Source organism: Protomyctophum bolini, assembly GCF_963924005.1.
Source record: "Protomyctophum bolini genome assembly, chromosome: 21".
NCBI lineage: Eukaryota > Metazoa > Chordata > Actinopteri > Myctophiformes > Myctophidae > Protomyctophum > Protomyctophum bolini.
The window spans coordinates 12,047,455-12,062,022 of record NC_137882.1 but is presented as its reverse complement, the minus strand read 5'-3'; the positions used below and the strand labels follow the sequence as shown (position 1 = coordinate 12,062,022).

Genomic DNA, 14,568 nt, shown 5'->3' with positions numbered 1-14,568 from the left:
CACAATATTCACATTTTATCAAATATAATATATATTTATGTGAAATGAGGTTTTAAGGTGAGATTAGAAGATAAATTATGCAAATGAGGCCATTCTAAATGTGTAAATAATGACCTCATTTGCATAATTGATCTTATAATCGCACCTTAAAACCTCATTTCACATAAATATATATTATATTTGATAAAATGTGAATATTTTGTGCCCTAAAGATATTACTACTGTATGTCAACCTACCAAACGACTGAGAAAAGTTTGGCACACCCGGTAATCAGGTTGTTAGCCTTTGCCCTGTCTATATAGACTGCTAACTGAGGCCTCATTCACACCAATCAAGCAAATGTTTTGTTGTTTTTTTAATTTTTTTAGGCCTCCACAATGCTTTTCCAATGGGAGTCACATGGTTTGACCAAATATTTGTGTTTGATTGCTGATCGCTGGTGCTGTTCTGTCCCTCCCCTCCCATCAAAAAATAAAAGTTTGGTCAAACCATGTGACTCCCATTGGAAAAGCATAGTGGTGGCCCAAAAAAACGTCCAAACATTTTCTTGATTGGCGTTTGGTACGTGTGAATGAGGCCTGAGAGTCTGCGCCCGTCTGTCCTTCTCTTAATCTACTGACAGTAGAGCACGTGCTCTACCGAGCAAAACTTGCCAGATTGCCCACGCCAAAGGTCAGGCTACAGGCAGTCAACGCGGGTCCTGGGGCACAGTCAGTCAAAGGTCAGGCTACAGGCAGTCAACGCGGGTCCTGGGGCACAGTCAGTCAAAGGTCAGGCTACAGGCAGTCAACGCGGGTCCTGGGGCACAGTCAGTTAAGCCAGATGATGCCGGGGGCATGGCCGACATCTTACACGTGGCCAAGGGTGTGCGAGTCATGCTCTGCCAAACATCTATGGGTATAGGTGCAGGCTTTCCTTCCCTGGTGGATCCGCAAACCTTCTCCCACTCACACCAGCATCTTGTCATGGTCCAAGAATCTTTGGATTGAATCTACTGTTACAAACCATCATCAATTCAATACCATCACCATTTAATCATCATCATCATCACTATCACCACCGCATCATTATCACCACTTTTACCAAGGCGCACACAGGGAGAGAGAGCACTGATCATACACTTTTCTTGACAACGTTTGTGTTTTTTAGCCAGCTCTCTGCATCAATCACCACCATCTTTACTCTCAACAAGATCACCACTATCTTCTTTACATCATCAGTATCACCATCATCATCATCACCATCATCATAAATATCGTCATTAAGTCACCAATCACCATCTTTCCCAAATATAATTACAACAACATCACCACCATTAGTATCATCATCGTTATCAATATTAACATCACTACTATCATTAGCGTGCTCATCATTATCAATCTCAACATCAGTACCATCAGCATCACCATGCATCAAAGATAGTGTGTCTGATAGGAAGACATTGCCACTCGACATTGCAGTCGAGTGGCTATGAAACTAATAGAATATTCTTCCCCATTTCTGTTCATCCATCAAAGCTGATAGGAATTTAAGTATGTCAACAAGTGATCCCAGGACTGTTACAACATTCCAAGCAATATCTCACGTTATCGTCCGCACTGCGGGCAAATATGCCAGAGCTTGATAAAATATCACCACAATAATGTTGTGACATTTCAGCTATATGTATTTTTGCAGCAGTAAACAGCTTTTATGAGCATGTGACCTTTGGGTTCATTGCTTCAGGAGAGAAAACAAATGTCATGAGTCATAGTGAACCCCTGCCTCCCTTTACTCCTCAACAATAGCAGAAGTAGGATCAGAAATGGCCAAATCACGATAATAGGTAAGAGAGGTTATTGTGACATTTGCAGCTCCAGCTGGTCTGTAATTTCACTTCAGCCAGATATTTACACATTACAGAAAGTTTCTATGGTGACTTTTCAGTTACCAAAGGAGAAAAAGAAAGTTGTAAGCACTGTTGGCTTTCTTAATAGAAACTAAATGACAGCTGCGACGAGCTAGAGCTACTATACTTCCATTATAAAACCTTTTTAATCTTCTCAACAAAATAAGGGAACCAAACAAAAACATCCTAAAGCTACGTGATTCAGAGCTAGACATGGCATGACTAAATGACACAACGGAGAGAGGAGAGGACAGGAAAACCCAACTATATTGAAGAAGACAAAAGATTGATTTAGATAAAACGACATAATTGAAAGAGAAGGAGATCAGATGAGATAAAGAATGAACAGAGGAAGGAAAAAGAGAGAGATAACGGCTAATGAGAAGAGAGCAAACTATTGGAGTGTGGAGTTGGTTTCTTACCGTTCGGTTGGTGCAAATGGGGGTGAAGGCATTAGTTCCACACGTAAACAACCTGTTCCCATTCACCAGTAGGACTCGGATGTAGTTCTGACATTCCTCCTGTAGACGCGCACGCACGCGCACACACGCACGCACGCACGCGCACACACGCACGCACACGCACACGCACACACACGCACACACACACACACACACACACACACACACACACACACACACACACACACACACACACACACACACAGTCAGCATTCTGTAGGTACCACTATGTGCAGTCATTATAGGGCAAGGCAGAGGACAAAATTAGATGTAACAACACGGAATGAGACAGAATCAACTCCAATCACAGGAGCTCTGGCCCAGAACATGGATAGAGGCAGACAGAGGCGAATCAGAGCTAATGACCACTCGGTTCAGTCCCATCACACCTCGGCTCTGCAGGGTAACAGATTCAATGGATATACACAAAGTATTGTAACTAAGTACATTTGCTGAAGTACTACTCAAGTACAATTTTGAGATACGTATTTCACTTGATTATTTCAACTTTATAGTACTGTACCTTGATACTCCACTACATCTCACAGCTAATATTGTACTTTTTGCTCTGCTACAATTATTTGACAGTTAGTTACAAGTTACTTTACATATTTTAATTATTATAACAAACCCCAATTTTATACTTTGGCTATTTGAAAATTGCAGATCTACACGCTTGCAGATCTTCTATTTTCGAAAAAGGTTGACAATTTTACATTTGAGTACTTTAGTACTGTATGTTTATTTTGATGCCAGTACTTTTATATTGTGTGTCATTGCTACATGTACTTAAGCGTAAAAACGAGCTGAGTACCAGGCAGGGTACCAATCCAATCCAAAATCCACCACAGGATGCACAGAATGAGGTGGCACACAGAGAGCAGTGTGGAGATGGGTGAACAGAACAGAATACTGCCTTGTTTCTGATGAATGGTACAAAATGTGAAATGAAAGCCTCAGTGATCATACATTATTGTTCTTAGCGAGCACTCTGCTACATCCATCAATCAGAGGCACTGTTCTCTAAAAGTTTTGAAAGTCTACGTTTACCCTGGCCTGGTCCTCAGAGGTTTAGGCCCCAGGTTAACACTTGTTAAAAACCCAATCGGCTGGCTGACTGTCTGAAGGTCTGTGGGCTGCTGAAGAACGTTGAGAGCTATATTCTCTCTCTCTCTCTCTGGCTCTCTCTCTCTGCTTCCCAATAACAACCGCAGAGGATTTCCACTAAAAGCTCAAAGCAAACATTACATTATCACGTGTAAGCCAACGGAGGAGCGCTGTGCTAGTTTTTGTGCTGGCTAGGGCAGTAAAGCACTCATATAAATGTCCCCGCCATGTGTGTGAGAGAGAGAGAGGGGGGGGGGGGGGCAGGGATCCTCATTGAGATTTAAAACCCTATAAAGCAGCTTTAGTCTGAGCCACCACTTGAGGTACCCCACTCTCTGTCTGCCCCCCCCCCCCCCCCCTCTTTCTTTTCCTCCTATTTTATACTGCCTGTGAAACCTTTTCTGGATCATGGCACACTGGAAAATCTCTAAACATGTGTCCGTGAACCACCCCCATCTGACCACTTAACCCAGCAGCCAAGCGGTTCAGACGGGTGGGTTGCATCACTTGCATGTTAATGATCAATCAATCGATTGTGTCCCGGGACTAACATAGTGTACTTTATACTAGTTTCTATCGTTATCACAATGAAAAACTACCTTTTCAAGTTTTGAAAGAAAAAATATAATTACTTTACTTATTTATTATTTTTATTTTATTACTTGATTATGATTAAGTGTTTTGACAATTATTTAGGGGCCCACTTGCAATATCCTCTCGGTCTACCACTGGGGTCCGGCCCACAGGTTGAGAACCAATGCATGTGTGTGATGTAGAAGTGGTGCAGAGAGGGATGAGGAGGAGTGAGTTGATTGGGGGAGAGGAAGACAAGTAGCGTTTATTTCCCCCCTTTATCTTGATGAGGGTAGCTCATAAACCGATTCATTTCCCAGCTCCAGGCTGGGAAATGTAAGAGTGTGTGTGTGTGTGTGCGCGCGTGTGAGTGTGTCTGTGTGTGTGTTCCCTCTGTGTGTTAAGCATGTGCAGCAGCTTGGTTGGACCATATAATGTATAACCTAATTCTGATCAGTGTTTGGGTCTATTGTATTACAGCCTCTTGTGCAGATCCAAATAAAATAATTCAAATGTGTGTGTGCGCGTGTGCGTGCGTGTGCGTGAGGGAAGCTGTCAGCTTAATTCAATTCTTCTCCACCATTTGTTTCTATGGTAAATAATGGAAAATGTAATATGTGCCCTCCAGTCTTGCTTATGAAAACATCCGGAGAGGTAGCACAGAACGTGCTGTGCGTGACTCGTGTTATTAAATATATATATAAAGCAAAGACAAGGCAGCAATTCCGTCCCGTCAAGTCAATTCAACTCTCGTCTCATTCTCACAGAAGAAATAAATCAAACACAGCGAGAGAACGACTCCAGGAGAATGAAATGCTTTAATGTTATTCTTAGTGTTCATCACAAGAGCTGATCCTCCGAAGGCGATGGCTCTAGGGAAGCAATTCTGCTCCACTTGACTCGGCGGGGCCGCCTCTCCAGGACAAAAGGGGGCTGCCGTCTGAAATTCTAAACAACAGCCATGTGCTGCCTGGCCAACCTATGCATGTCAATTATGGGCTTTTAACCACCTGCCACTGCAGGATAAATACACACACACAAGCATGCACGTACCACGCACGCGCACGCACGCACGCGACCATGCAGACAAATACACAGCAGGGCTTGGCAGTTCACCTACAGGTCAAGTTCAGCTCTATTCCTTCTGTTTGGTAGACCCGGCAGTGCCAGCTAACCACACACAAAAACACACTCATGAAATAAATGCAGAGGAGGTGAAAACAATAGGAGCTCTACCAGAGCCTACAGTAAGGTGGGGTTGCGAAACCTTTTTACTGTAAGTTTATCAAAACAAATCTCCCCCTTTTCCAAAATAGCAAAAACAAGCTCACAACCCGACGCGATGAGACGTGCTGTGAGCTTGTAGATCGGCTATTTTTGCTATTTTGAAATAGGGCTTAAATATGAAGTTACAGAGCTTCACGTGCTGTGATCAAGAATGGATAGATTGTCTAGAGATACTTCACCAGGCACCTTGTCAATTCTGTGCAAGTTCCAGTGATGCGTTTAATGGCTGAACATTTCAAACTGGCGTTAGACTTCTACAGTAATACTGTTATGTACAAGTGTACATTTGTAACATTATCATTGCTTTTCACATTGTGGTTCTTCTGTGAACCAAAATACCACCTCAGTTCTCCACACTGGTGTCGAAAAACATGAGACAAATTCCATTTGTAGACAGGACACGTTGACTCACCTCAGACTTTCCACGGCTGAAGCAGGCTCCCTTGGTGAACTCATCACAATGCCACTCAGCTTCCTGCAGAGAAGGAAATGCAGGTTTATAAAATAAATAAGTATAAACCACCACAAAGTAAACATCAAAGAAGCCTCAGTACAATAACACTGGACCAATCAGGAAACACTTGGCATAAGTAAAACAAAACTTAAAACATTTCATAAGACCTTATACGACAGCAGAATTCGTATTAATTGAGCAACACTTGTCAGGCACAGTGACGCAGACACTCTCATTGCAATGCAGTTACAATTAATGGAAGCCATGTTTGGGTCACGGACCATGGGTCAGAAGTACATATCCCTTTTTAGGTCCCTACTTTTTATTATTATTAAAAATTTAAAAATATTAAGAAATTCCATACACGTACAAAAATAAGTAGTTACAGTATATAAAAATAGCAGATCTGTAGATAGCAGATCCACAATGTGTCACATTGAGACGTGTTTTAACTTGTAAGCCATTTTCACTATATATATAACACTGTATATCCTCGAGTCGGGAGACATCAAATGTATCTTTTAGGTCTCGAGCTAAAAGGTTTGTGAACCACGGCTCTATTACTAAATTATAGACTTATGAGAGGCGGCATTGATTGAAACAGAGACTAAATGAATTTGACATACGACGACAAAGTAGGAAGAGGATATACAGCATCCTCCATAATCACTCACACACACACACACACACACACACACACACACACACACACACACACACACACACACACACACACACACACACACACACACACACACACACAGTGTAAATATACCAGATTTAGCAAAACTTGCTACTAATTTCCATCTGCAGCCTCCTACACACACACCCACACCCACACACACACACAAACACACCTGAAAAGTGGTGAAGTCGTCTAAGAGCTGTGTTAAATACAGACACAGAATCCAATTAAGGTACAAACACAGCTGGTGTTAACGCAAAACATAAGAGCCAGGCAAGCACAGATTACAATGCCAATTTGATTTATGTGTGGGCTAGGGTTAGGAAATGGGAAAAGAGCGATGTTAACTTAAGACACAAGAGGCACATCCCGGACCGGACATCAATGTGGTTTACATGAGGGAAGGAAACAGAGGAAGACTTTTTTTTCCTTTATTTTTTTTACATTTTACTATCAGGGAGCGAGAAGAGAATAATTATAGAAGATGAAAACGGGAAAACTCATCCCCCCCCCCGAGGGTGGAAAGAGCATGCTCCAAATCTCCTGTTTAATTTCAGCAAGACCTGCGGGGGCTCTCTCATTGATAAAGGTTCACTATTCATGAAATAAGCAATAAGGACCATCACGTGGGGGCCACGGAGCCCCTCATACCTTGACAGGCTAAATTAGATACCATTGCCACTAGCCCAGGATGACGACGGAGAGAAAGGGAGAGGAGGGTGTTCACTGAGAAATGGAGCCCTGTAACTTAATGTGGCAGCCAGAACTAATTTTTGTTTTTTTTAATGTTTTTTGTGGCCTTTGCTTTTATTTTATATTTTTTATGGAGGGACAGACATGCAGTAAAGGCCGTCGGGATCGGGAGTCGAACCCGTGGCACACTGCCAGACTGGACCACTGAGCCATGGCCCAGGCCAACCAGAACTAATATTTAATGTCAAGTCAGGAAAAGTCGCCAAAAAAGTGAAACTATTCAACCTTTTCCTGGTGAGCCAGTGAGTGACGACTCACTCTCCTGCAATAATAATCTGGCCAGCAGCCAGAGCTGGAGAGATTTCATTCTCTATGGGATACAGTAAATGCTCCTAACTGAAAGAGAATATTATATTTCACCTTGGTATCAGGGACTGCTTTATGCCAGGACAGCAGGGGAGCAGAAAGCTGAACCCCTCTCAGCAGTTAGGAGAAGGTCTTTAATTTCCTCTCTGAGCAGCCATGAAGACTCTCTCTGTGCTTTATGAGTGTGATTTGACTGTCTCAATGGCCTTCTGAAGGAGGGACAGTGGGACTGCATGCGTGTGCACAATGCACACACACACACACACACACACACACACACACACACACACACACAATGGAGCGCCATACCCCCCACACACGCACATGCACACTTGCAATGAGACACTAAGTATTAACTATTATTGGTTTCGAAATGAAAACCATCTCCGTCCAACTGTTAGTTTTTAGCACCTTGTCAGGCAGTAATCTCCATTCATATATTCCAAGACACAACCATTCATGTACATTGGCCAAAACTCGGGCCGGGGCCCCAGCATATCCCATTTAGTTTTAGACGACACAGTGATTGAAACATTCAAAGGATGTTACCCCTTTCTGCGGTATCCATATAGTTTCTGCCTGTGCGTTTGTGCTAAAAGGCACAGGACACATAATATACTGTACTTACGCTACTGATTCAACGGTATACTATATATTCATTTCTCCTGTGTATACAGCAGCTTATATATGTCGCTGTTAATATGCTTTTTATTAACAGAAGCCTGGTGGTCTATGAACACACTGAAACATGGTGTTGTTAATATGAGGAGCACTCTGTACCAATATTGATTTTCACAAAGAATAGAACAATAGCAGATGAGCAGAGGACACGTCTGCGTAATAATCCCCACATCAGTGTAGATCCCATATGGAGGAATGATAAAGTGAGGGGAGGAATCTTATGAGCCACACTAATAGGTGAGGAGTAGTCTAGCTCATTGATTTTTTTAGTAAGAATGCAATCTACTTGGATGTCGTAAATATTAACAAGGAAACCAAAGATGCAGCTTAATAACCCCATGTACTGTCTGTGGGCCTGGTATAGTGCAGAGCCCTGGGGAACCCTGGAACAGGCTTTAAATGGTTAATAACCCCATGTACTGTCTGTGGGCCTGGTATAGTGCAGAGCCCTGGGGAACCCTGGAATAGGCTTTAAATGGTTAATAACCCCATGTACTGTCTGTGGGCCTGGTATAGTGCAGAGCCCTGGAATAGGCTATAAAATGGTTAATAACCCCATGCACTGTCTGTGGGCCTGGTATAGTGCAGAGCCCTGGGGAACCCTGGAATAGGCTTTAAATGGTTAATAACCCCATGTACTGTCTGTGGGCCTGGTATAGTGCAGAGCCCTGTGGAACCCTGGAATAGGCTGGTTAAAGGCTGGGTTTTCACTGGTGGCCCAGGAGGAGCATTGCAGGGATAGTAATTATTTCTGATCTCAATTGATGTCAAAGCGCTCTGAGATCATTTCATTTTCATTTTCCATTTTGTCTTTTGAAATTAATTCAAATTAACGTTTATTCATCCCATGCATAGCCTGTTTTGTTGCAAAGTAAAGGCATGTCAGGCATACCCTTTGCAGTAGCAAAGAAGCCACAACCAACAAGTTAACCTGGGGTGTGCAAATCCAATGTGTAATGGAGATTCCAGCGGTCGCCACTTTAGGCCACCCCACTGGTGCAAATGTATCAAAAGCAGAAGGCTAAAGTCACACAAAAACAGAGCACCTTCAAAAACGTATGTCAAACACTAGAACGTGAGCCATAAAAGAGAGTGTGTGTGTGTGTGTGTGTGTGTGTGTGTGTGTGTGTGTGTGTGTGTGTGTGTGTGTGTGTGTGTGTGTGTGTGCATGCGTGCATGCATGCGTGCGACGTGCGTGCATGCGTGTGCGACTATGTACATGTGCGTGAGTCAGTGAGAGAGATAAAGAGAGAGAGAGAGAGGGAGAGAGAGAGAGAGAGAGAGAACAATTCACGTACAAAAACAAAAGCTAATTTGGGTTCAAACCACACACACATCAGCACTAACGGAGCAGTATGCCCACAGAACTCCATGGCCCATTCCGGCAGAGGAAGTGGGCCCAGTAAGCGCTTTCACTCGCTACGAACGGTGGGGGTGGTCTGGTCTTCATTGAGAAAATCCTCTCAGTACGCTGGAATCTAACTCACTCTTTTTACAATGTCAAATCAATCTGAATAGCGATGGTTTGTCTTTATTAATACCATGAGAGTCCGCAGCCTGTGTAAACTGACCCAGGAACAGTTAATCGATCTCATCAAATGAATTGATTATAAAAAAGAATCAATCATTTAATATAATAATAATCAATGTTTCAACAAATCAAGTCAAATTGAGCGAACATGGATCGTTGTCACGTTGTGACCGTTTACACCAAATATACCGAAACAAAACACAGAAAAAAAATTGATGAAGAAAAAAATGACTCCTTGTATATTGCTTCTCTATTGCTCAACGAATGTAAAAAGTAAATCATTGATAGTTGCAGCCCTAGACCCATGGGTTAAACCAGCTGTTATGTATCCATACAGTGGAGCTTTAACACTTCATTAATGATGAGTGGGTGACATCCTAAAGGCCTTCAAGGCTTTTAACCTGTGGATCCTTGTTTATCTGACTGCCAGGCATCACACAGACCATAGTACGGTGCCACAATCACACCCACGCTAAGGAAAGTGCCAGTGTCATTAAGGCACATTAAAAGTCCATTAGCACACTATCGTTTCAGGCGCAGTGTGCCGCTAAGATAGACAGGTCTCTGTGCCAAAAGTGAAAAATATCCGGAATGAATTTGCCGACTTTTAATAATAACGTTAATAATTGTCGCTGCGGCGTCCTCTGAGAATAAAGACCAAAGACACTACACAGGACCAGTTTCTTATTAGAAGAAACAGAGACGGAGAATGTGTGAGAGAGAGAAGGACAAAGTAATAAACAAGGGAAGAACTGCGCACCCACATGCGCGCGCGCGTGTGTGTGTGTGTGTGTGTGTGTGTGTGTGTGTGTGTGAGAGAGAGAGAGAGAGAGAGAGAGAGAGAGGGACGACAGAGTGACAGACACACTTTGGCTATGTGAGTCACAGGCATTCATTGCTTCAGGGACACTGAAGAATAGAAGCCTGAGCTATGCATGTTCAGCCTGCTCCACTGTCCACCCTGTAATGTTAGGAATCCAAAGAGAAGAACCATTGTGTTCTAAGCACTCATCATCCGTGACACTAAGGGGCTATTGTCAGCACGAGGGGGGTGCAGGAGAGGCTGTGAGGGAGGCAAAGACATGCAGAGAGAGAAATAAAAAGCAGTGGGCAGAGAGACTGAAAGAGAATGTTAGAAGTAGACAGAGAGAAGGACAGACGAGGAAAAATCAAGAAAGAAAAAACAAAGAGATGCCAGAGGTTGTGTTTGGAACGTGTCGGGATTATGGAGGCACAGAGGCAGAGGGAGATACAGAGCGGGCGAGGAGTTAATGAGGGGGAGGATCTCAAGCAACCACTGCACATCCAGACATGATATTGAATAGATTTTGCATAAAGAAGGACCCGAGAACACTCGCCCTGCTCACAGCTGTCTGGCCCTGTGAATTGACTGGCTGTGTGCTCCATTACAGTGAGAGGCGGATAGAGAGAGACAGAGAGAGAGAGAGAGAGAGAGAGAGAGAGAGAAAGAGAAGGGGGGGGGGAGCCGGACAAACGCAGCTGGAGAAATCTAATCTGTCTCTTGAATAGCTGATGATATTACATTTTGCTGCGCTTTACAATTCATACTGATGCCTGCTGATGTAAGGCATGGCAAGATTTACATACCAAAATGTGTCCTTGTATGGGTCTGTCACTGTCTCTCATAATGCCATAAAAAATCCTGTACAAATATTTTGATGAAACTACACAGTATTGTGAAATATGCTGGTATGCTGAACCAACTCTAGTGTGATTCAATTGCCAAAACATGACCAGCCAATTCTATGACATCATTCTCCTTGCAGATGCCTGTGAATCGACTTTATACATTATTTTTAATCGGTACATAAAATGGCAAATTTAGTGAGATCTAGTACCTGAATTAGCAACACTCTCATACTAGTGCAGGTGATCTGTTCGCTACTGATTAGCAAGGCTAATTGCCTTTGCTTACAGTGTGAATGAGCCAATGAAATGCAACGGTGGAAAGCATAGGAAATGAGAATTGGTACGAAGGGCATTTTCTAGGGGGAGGGGCACTGTTCATATAGGTGAAAATGAAATAATTTGGATCTGTTTTGCCATTAAGTGGTATGAGTTAGAGAAAAGCGGAGGCACAGTGTAACATAGCATTACTACTCAATGCCAGATAGGCTCTGTTGTCGAAGGGAGATGTTACACAGAGTGCGATCCGTCTGCCTGTCTGGATGTCGAGTGCCAACACAGGGGGAGAGAGAGGCATGCAGGGATGGATATCAGCTATTCACTTCACTGCTGTGAAATTAGACAGTGAGAGAGAGAGAGAGCAACATCATGGATTTGAGTGCTCATTGTCTGATGCCGTGTTCAAGCCTCCTGCAGAACCGCTGCTACCGGTTCAGATTTACTGCGTCAGAGGAAACAACGCTCTAATAATAGATTCCTAAAGGGGATGTTTTTCTCTGTAAAACTAATTGGGGAGCTCACAGTGAGACAGGAACACAAGCTGAAGCTCCTCTTCCGAGTCAGCCAGCTTGCTCGTTCATCAACCCATGGCAACACAATGGGATGTGAACACAATGCAAATGAATGTGGAAGGAATAATTCATCAATGCTTGCCCTCAAAAAGCCACCTTCACTCTCTCTACAGCGGGCACAGCACGGTGGGCAAGGACTCATGGGAGCCATGCGGAAGCCATGCCAGTTCTCATTCTGCTGACTCTGGCAGAGGCTGAGGACAGGGAGCAGACGCTATAGGATAGAAGGGGCAAGTGGGCCGATGCTATAGACTTTGATTCAGCTGTATTTAGGGAGAGGTGAAGTGAAAATATTGTACGTTTAATGCATGCTTCTATTCAACTAAAAGCCTTTCACCATGCAGATTGCAGAATCCTTCGACTGGGTGGGTTATAATTATAGCACCTCTCAATTGAGGAAGACTGTCTGTAGCGTCGGCCTGCTTGCCACTTTGCACCTGATTGCCATTCATATAGTGTGTAGCTCATATCTCTTCAATTTCCATGGGAGGCTTTAAGCTTCTGCCCTCAAACCCTGCTTAGAATTGCAAAAGTGTCTTTGTCTCGTCAACAGTTCCTCTGACAAATCCTTATATCTCGAAGCGTTTCCACTCTCAGCGACAAAGCCGAATCGAAGCACGGTGCCCTCAGAGGAAACACCAACAACCAAAAAGAGTGAAAGTTCTCAAAGGTGTGGACATCATCTTTATGGCCGCTCTGTCTCTCTCCCACTTCAGCTGGTCACCACTTTCTCTATTTTTCATTACTTCCAGGCAGGGAGGCCATTACTGAGGAGATTATGATTGCTGGGCTAAGGCTCTATCGATCCCTGGGCCTGAACTCGATATGTGCAATAGAGCAGGTTAGACCGGGGGCATTCGGCGAGCACTGCAGTGCTCTTGAAGACCTCCCAAACAAAAGCATGACCGACTGCTATTCAGAAATTCATTTTCTGACATGAGCACTTCAGCCGAGGGCATACAGTTGAGAGTGGGTGGAATGTGTTATTTTTGCCTACTTGGTGAAATGACCTTGGTGGCTGTGTTTATGCAATTCATAAATATTTAATGTATTTGTGATCATGGCCGATGAAATGTGGGCATTGATCATATAGTAATTACATGCAGCTCCCTGCTATATTACAGGCAGCTTGTATTGCAATGGTAAAGCAGTGCTGTATACATCAATCAATACACATTTCCTCTTGGTAATATTACGGCTGTCAGCCATGCAAAACAAATCACTGCCAAAGGGCATGATCTGACAGGGCTGACTGTGTGTGTAGGAGTAGCTTTAGCTTCTTTGTCTTCTGTGAAAAAAGTAAATACTTATGCAACTGTTGAACGTCTATACAACCGTAAAACAAAGCACAACAAACCGCTACAGTATTCACATGCTAACCTGCTCTTAACATATTCCCTTGTAATTGTAACTGTACAAGTCAGACTCAGTACGGTGTGCAGAGAAACAATGTGAAGGGTCCTTCATTCAATCAACGAATCAACTTTCTTGTGTATTGAACAACAGCAATATGAATGTACTACATAAAATCTACACAATGAATCCCTCATTCTGTGAGGTGGGAGGAAGAGAAGAGAAGAGAAAAATTTACTACATAAAAGCTACACAATGAATCCCTCATTCTGTGAGGTGGGAGGAAGAGAAGAGAAGAGAAGAGAAGAGAAGAGAAGAGAAGAGAAGAGAAGAGAAGAGAAGAGAAGAGAAGAGAAGAGTCGTTTTTGCTGTTCGAAATTAAGCCCTGGGGCTAAATGCATGCTCCTTAACTCTGCAGCATTGATCCAGTCAAATGCAAAGCAGGGACTAGTCCATGGGTCAGCTTAAACTGGCACCAGCACTTGGTGGAGATTACCAGCACCTACAGTATTGTCTTCAGAGAGGAAGCCCTGGAGCTTAGGGGGGTGATGGAGCCAGTGGAATATCCTGTTATTTTGCCGCACTACTCGAGCGAAGGATAAAGAAAGATGAATGATTGGGCGAAGGAATGGCACAGAGCATCTTTAGTAAGCCTCTCTATCCCACCAAGCAAACATAAAAGACAGCTATACCAAGAGGAATCCTCTCTATCACTCTGTGTGGGCTTGTGTGTGTGTGTGTGTGTGTGTGTGTGTGTGTGTGTGTGTGTGTGTGTGTGTGTGTGTGTGTGTGTGTGTGTGTGTGTGTGTGTGTGTGTGTGTGTGCGTGCGTGCGTAAGTAAGTGCGTGCGTAAGTGTGCAGACTTCGCACATGTCCGTGCTTCCAGTCTTCGAATCCTTCTTTGTTTTCACGTCAGTGCTGCCGTATATAGCAAAGCTTTCTTTTCTCCTCACCAGGACTTTCAGGGTGTAAAGGTCCGGCATGTGGTCT

The 14,568-nt window shown here is 43.5% G+C and overlaps 1 protein-coding gene across 2 annotated transcripts in view; it reads right to left on the bottom strand.

The window, feature by feature from the left end:
- sema5a (sema domain, seven thrombospondin repeats (type 1 and type 1-like), transmembrane domain (TM) and short cytoplasmic domain, (semaphorin) 5A) overlaps window positions 1-14,568 on the bottom strand; it is a 156,116-nt gene that overhangs the window by 81,453 nt on the left and 60,095 nt on the right. For both annotated transcript variants that reach the window (XM_080793516.1, XM_080793515.1), the window contains exons 5-6: window positions 5,730-5,792; window positions 2,312-2,410 (exon numbers count right to left, since the gene is read on the bottom strand). In XM_080793516.1, coding sequence (XP_080649642.1) covers window positions 2,312-2,410; window positions 5,730-5,792 — 162 coding nt within the window. The remainder of the gene's footprint in view (window positions 1-2,311; window positions 2,411-5,729; window positions 5,793-14,568) is intronic.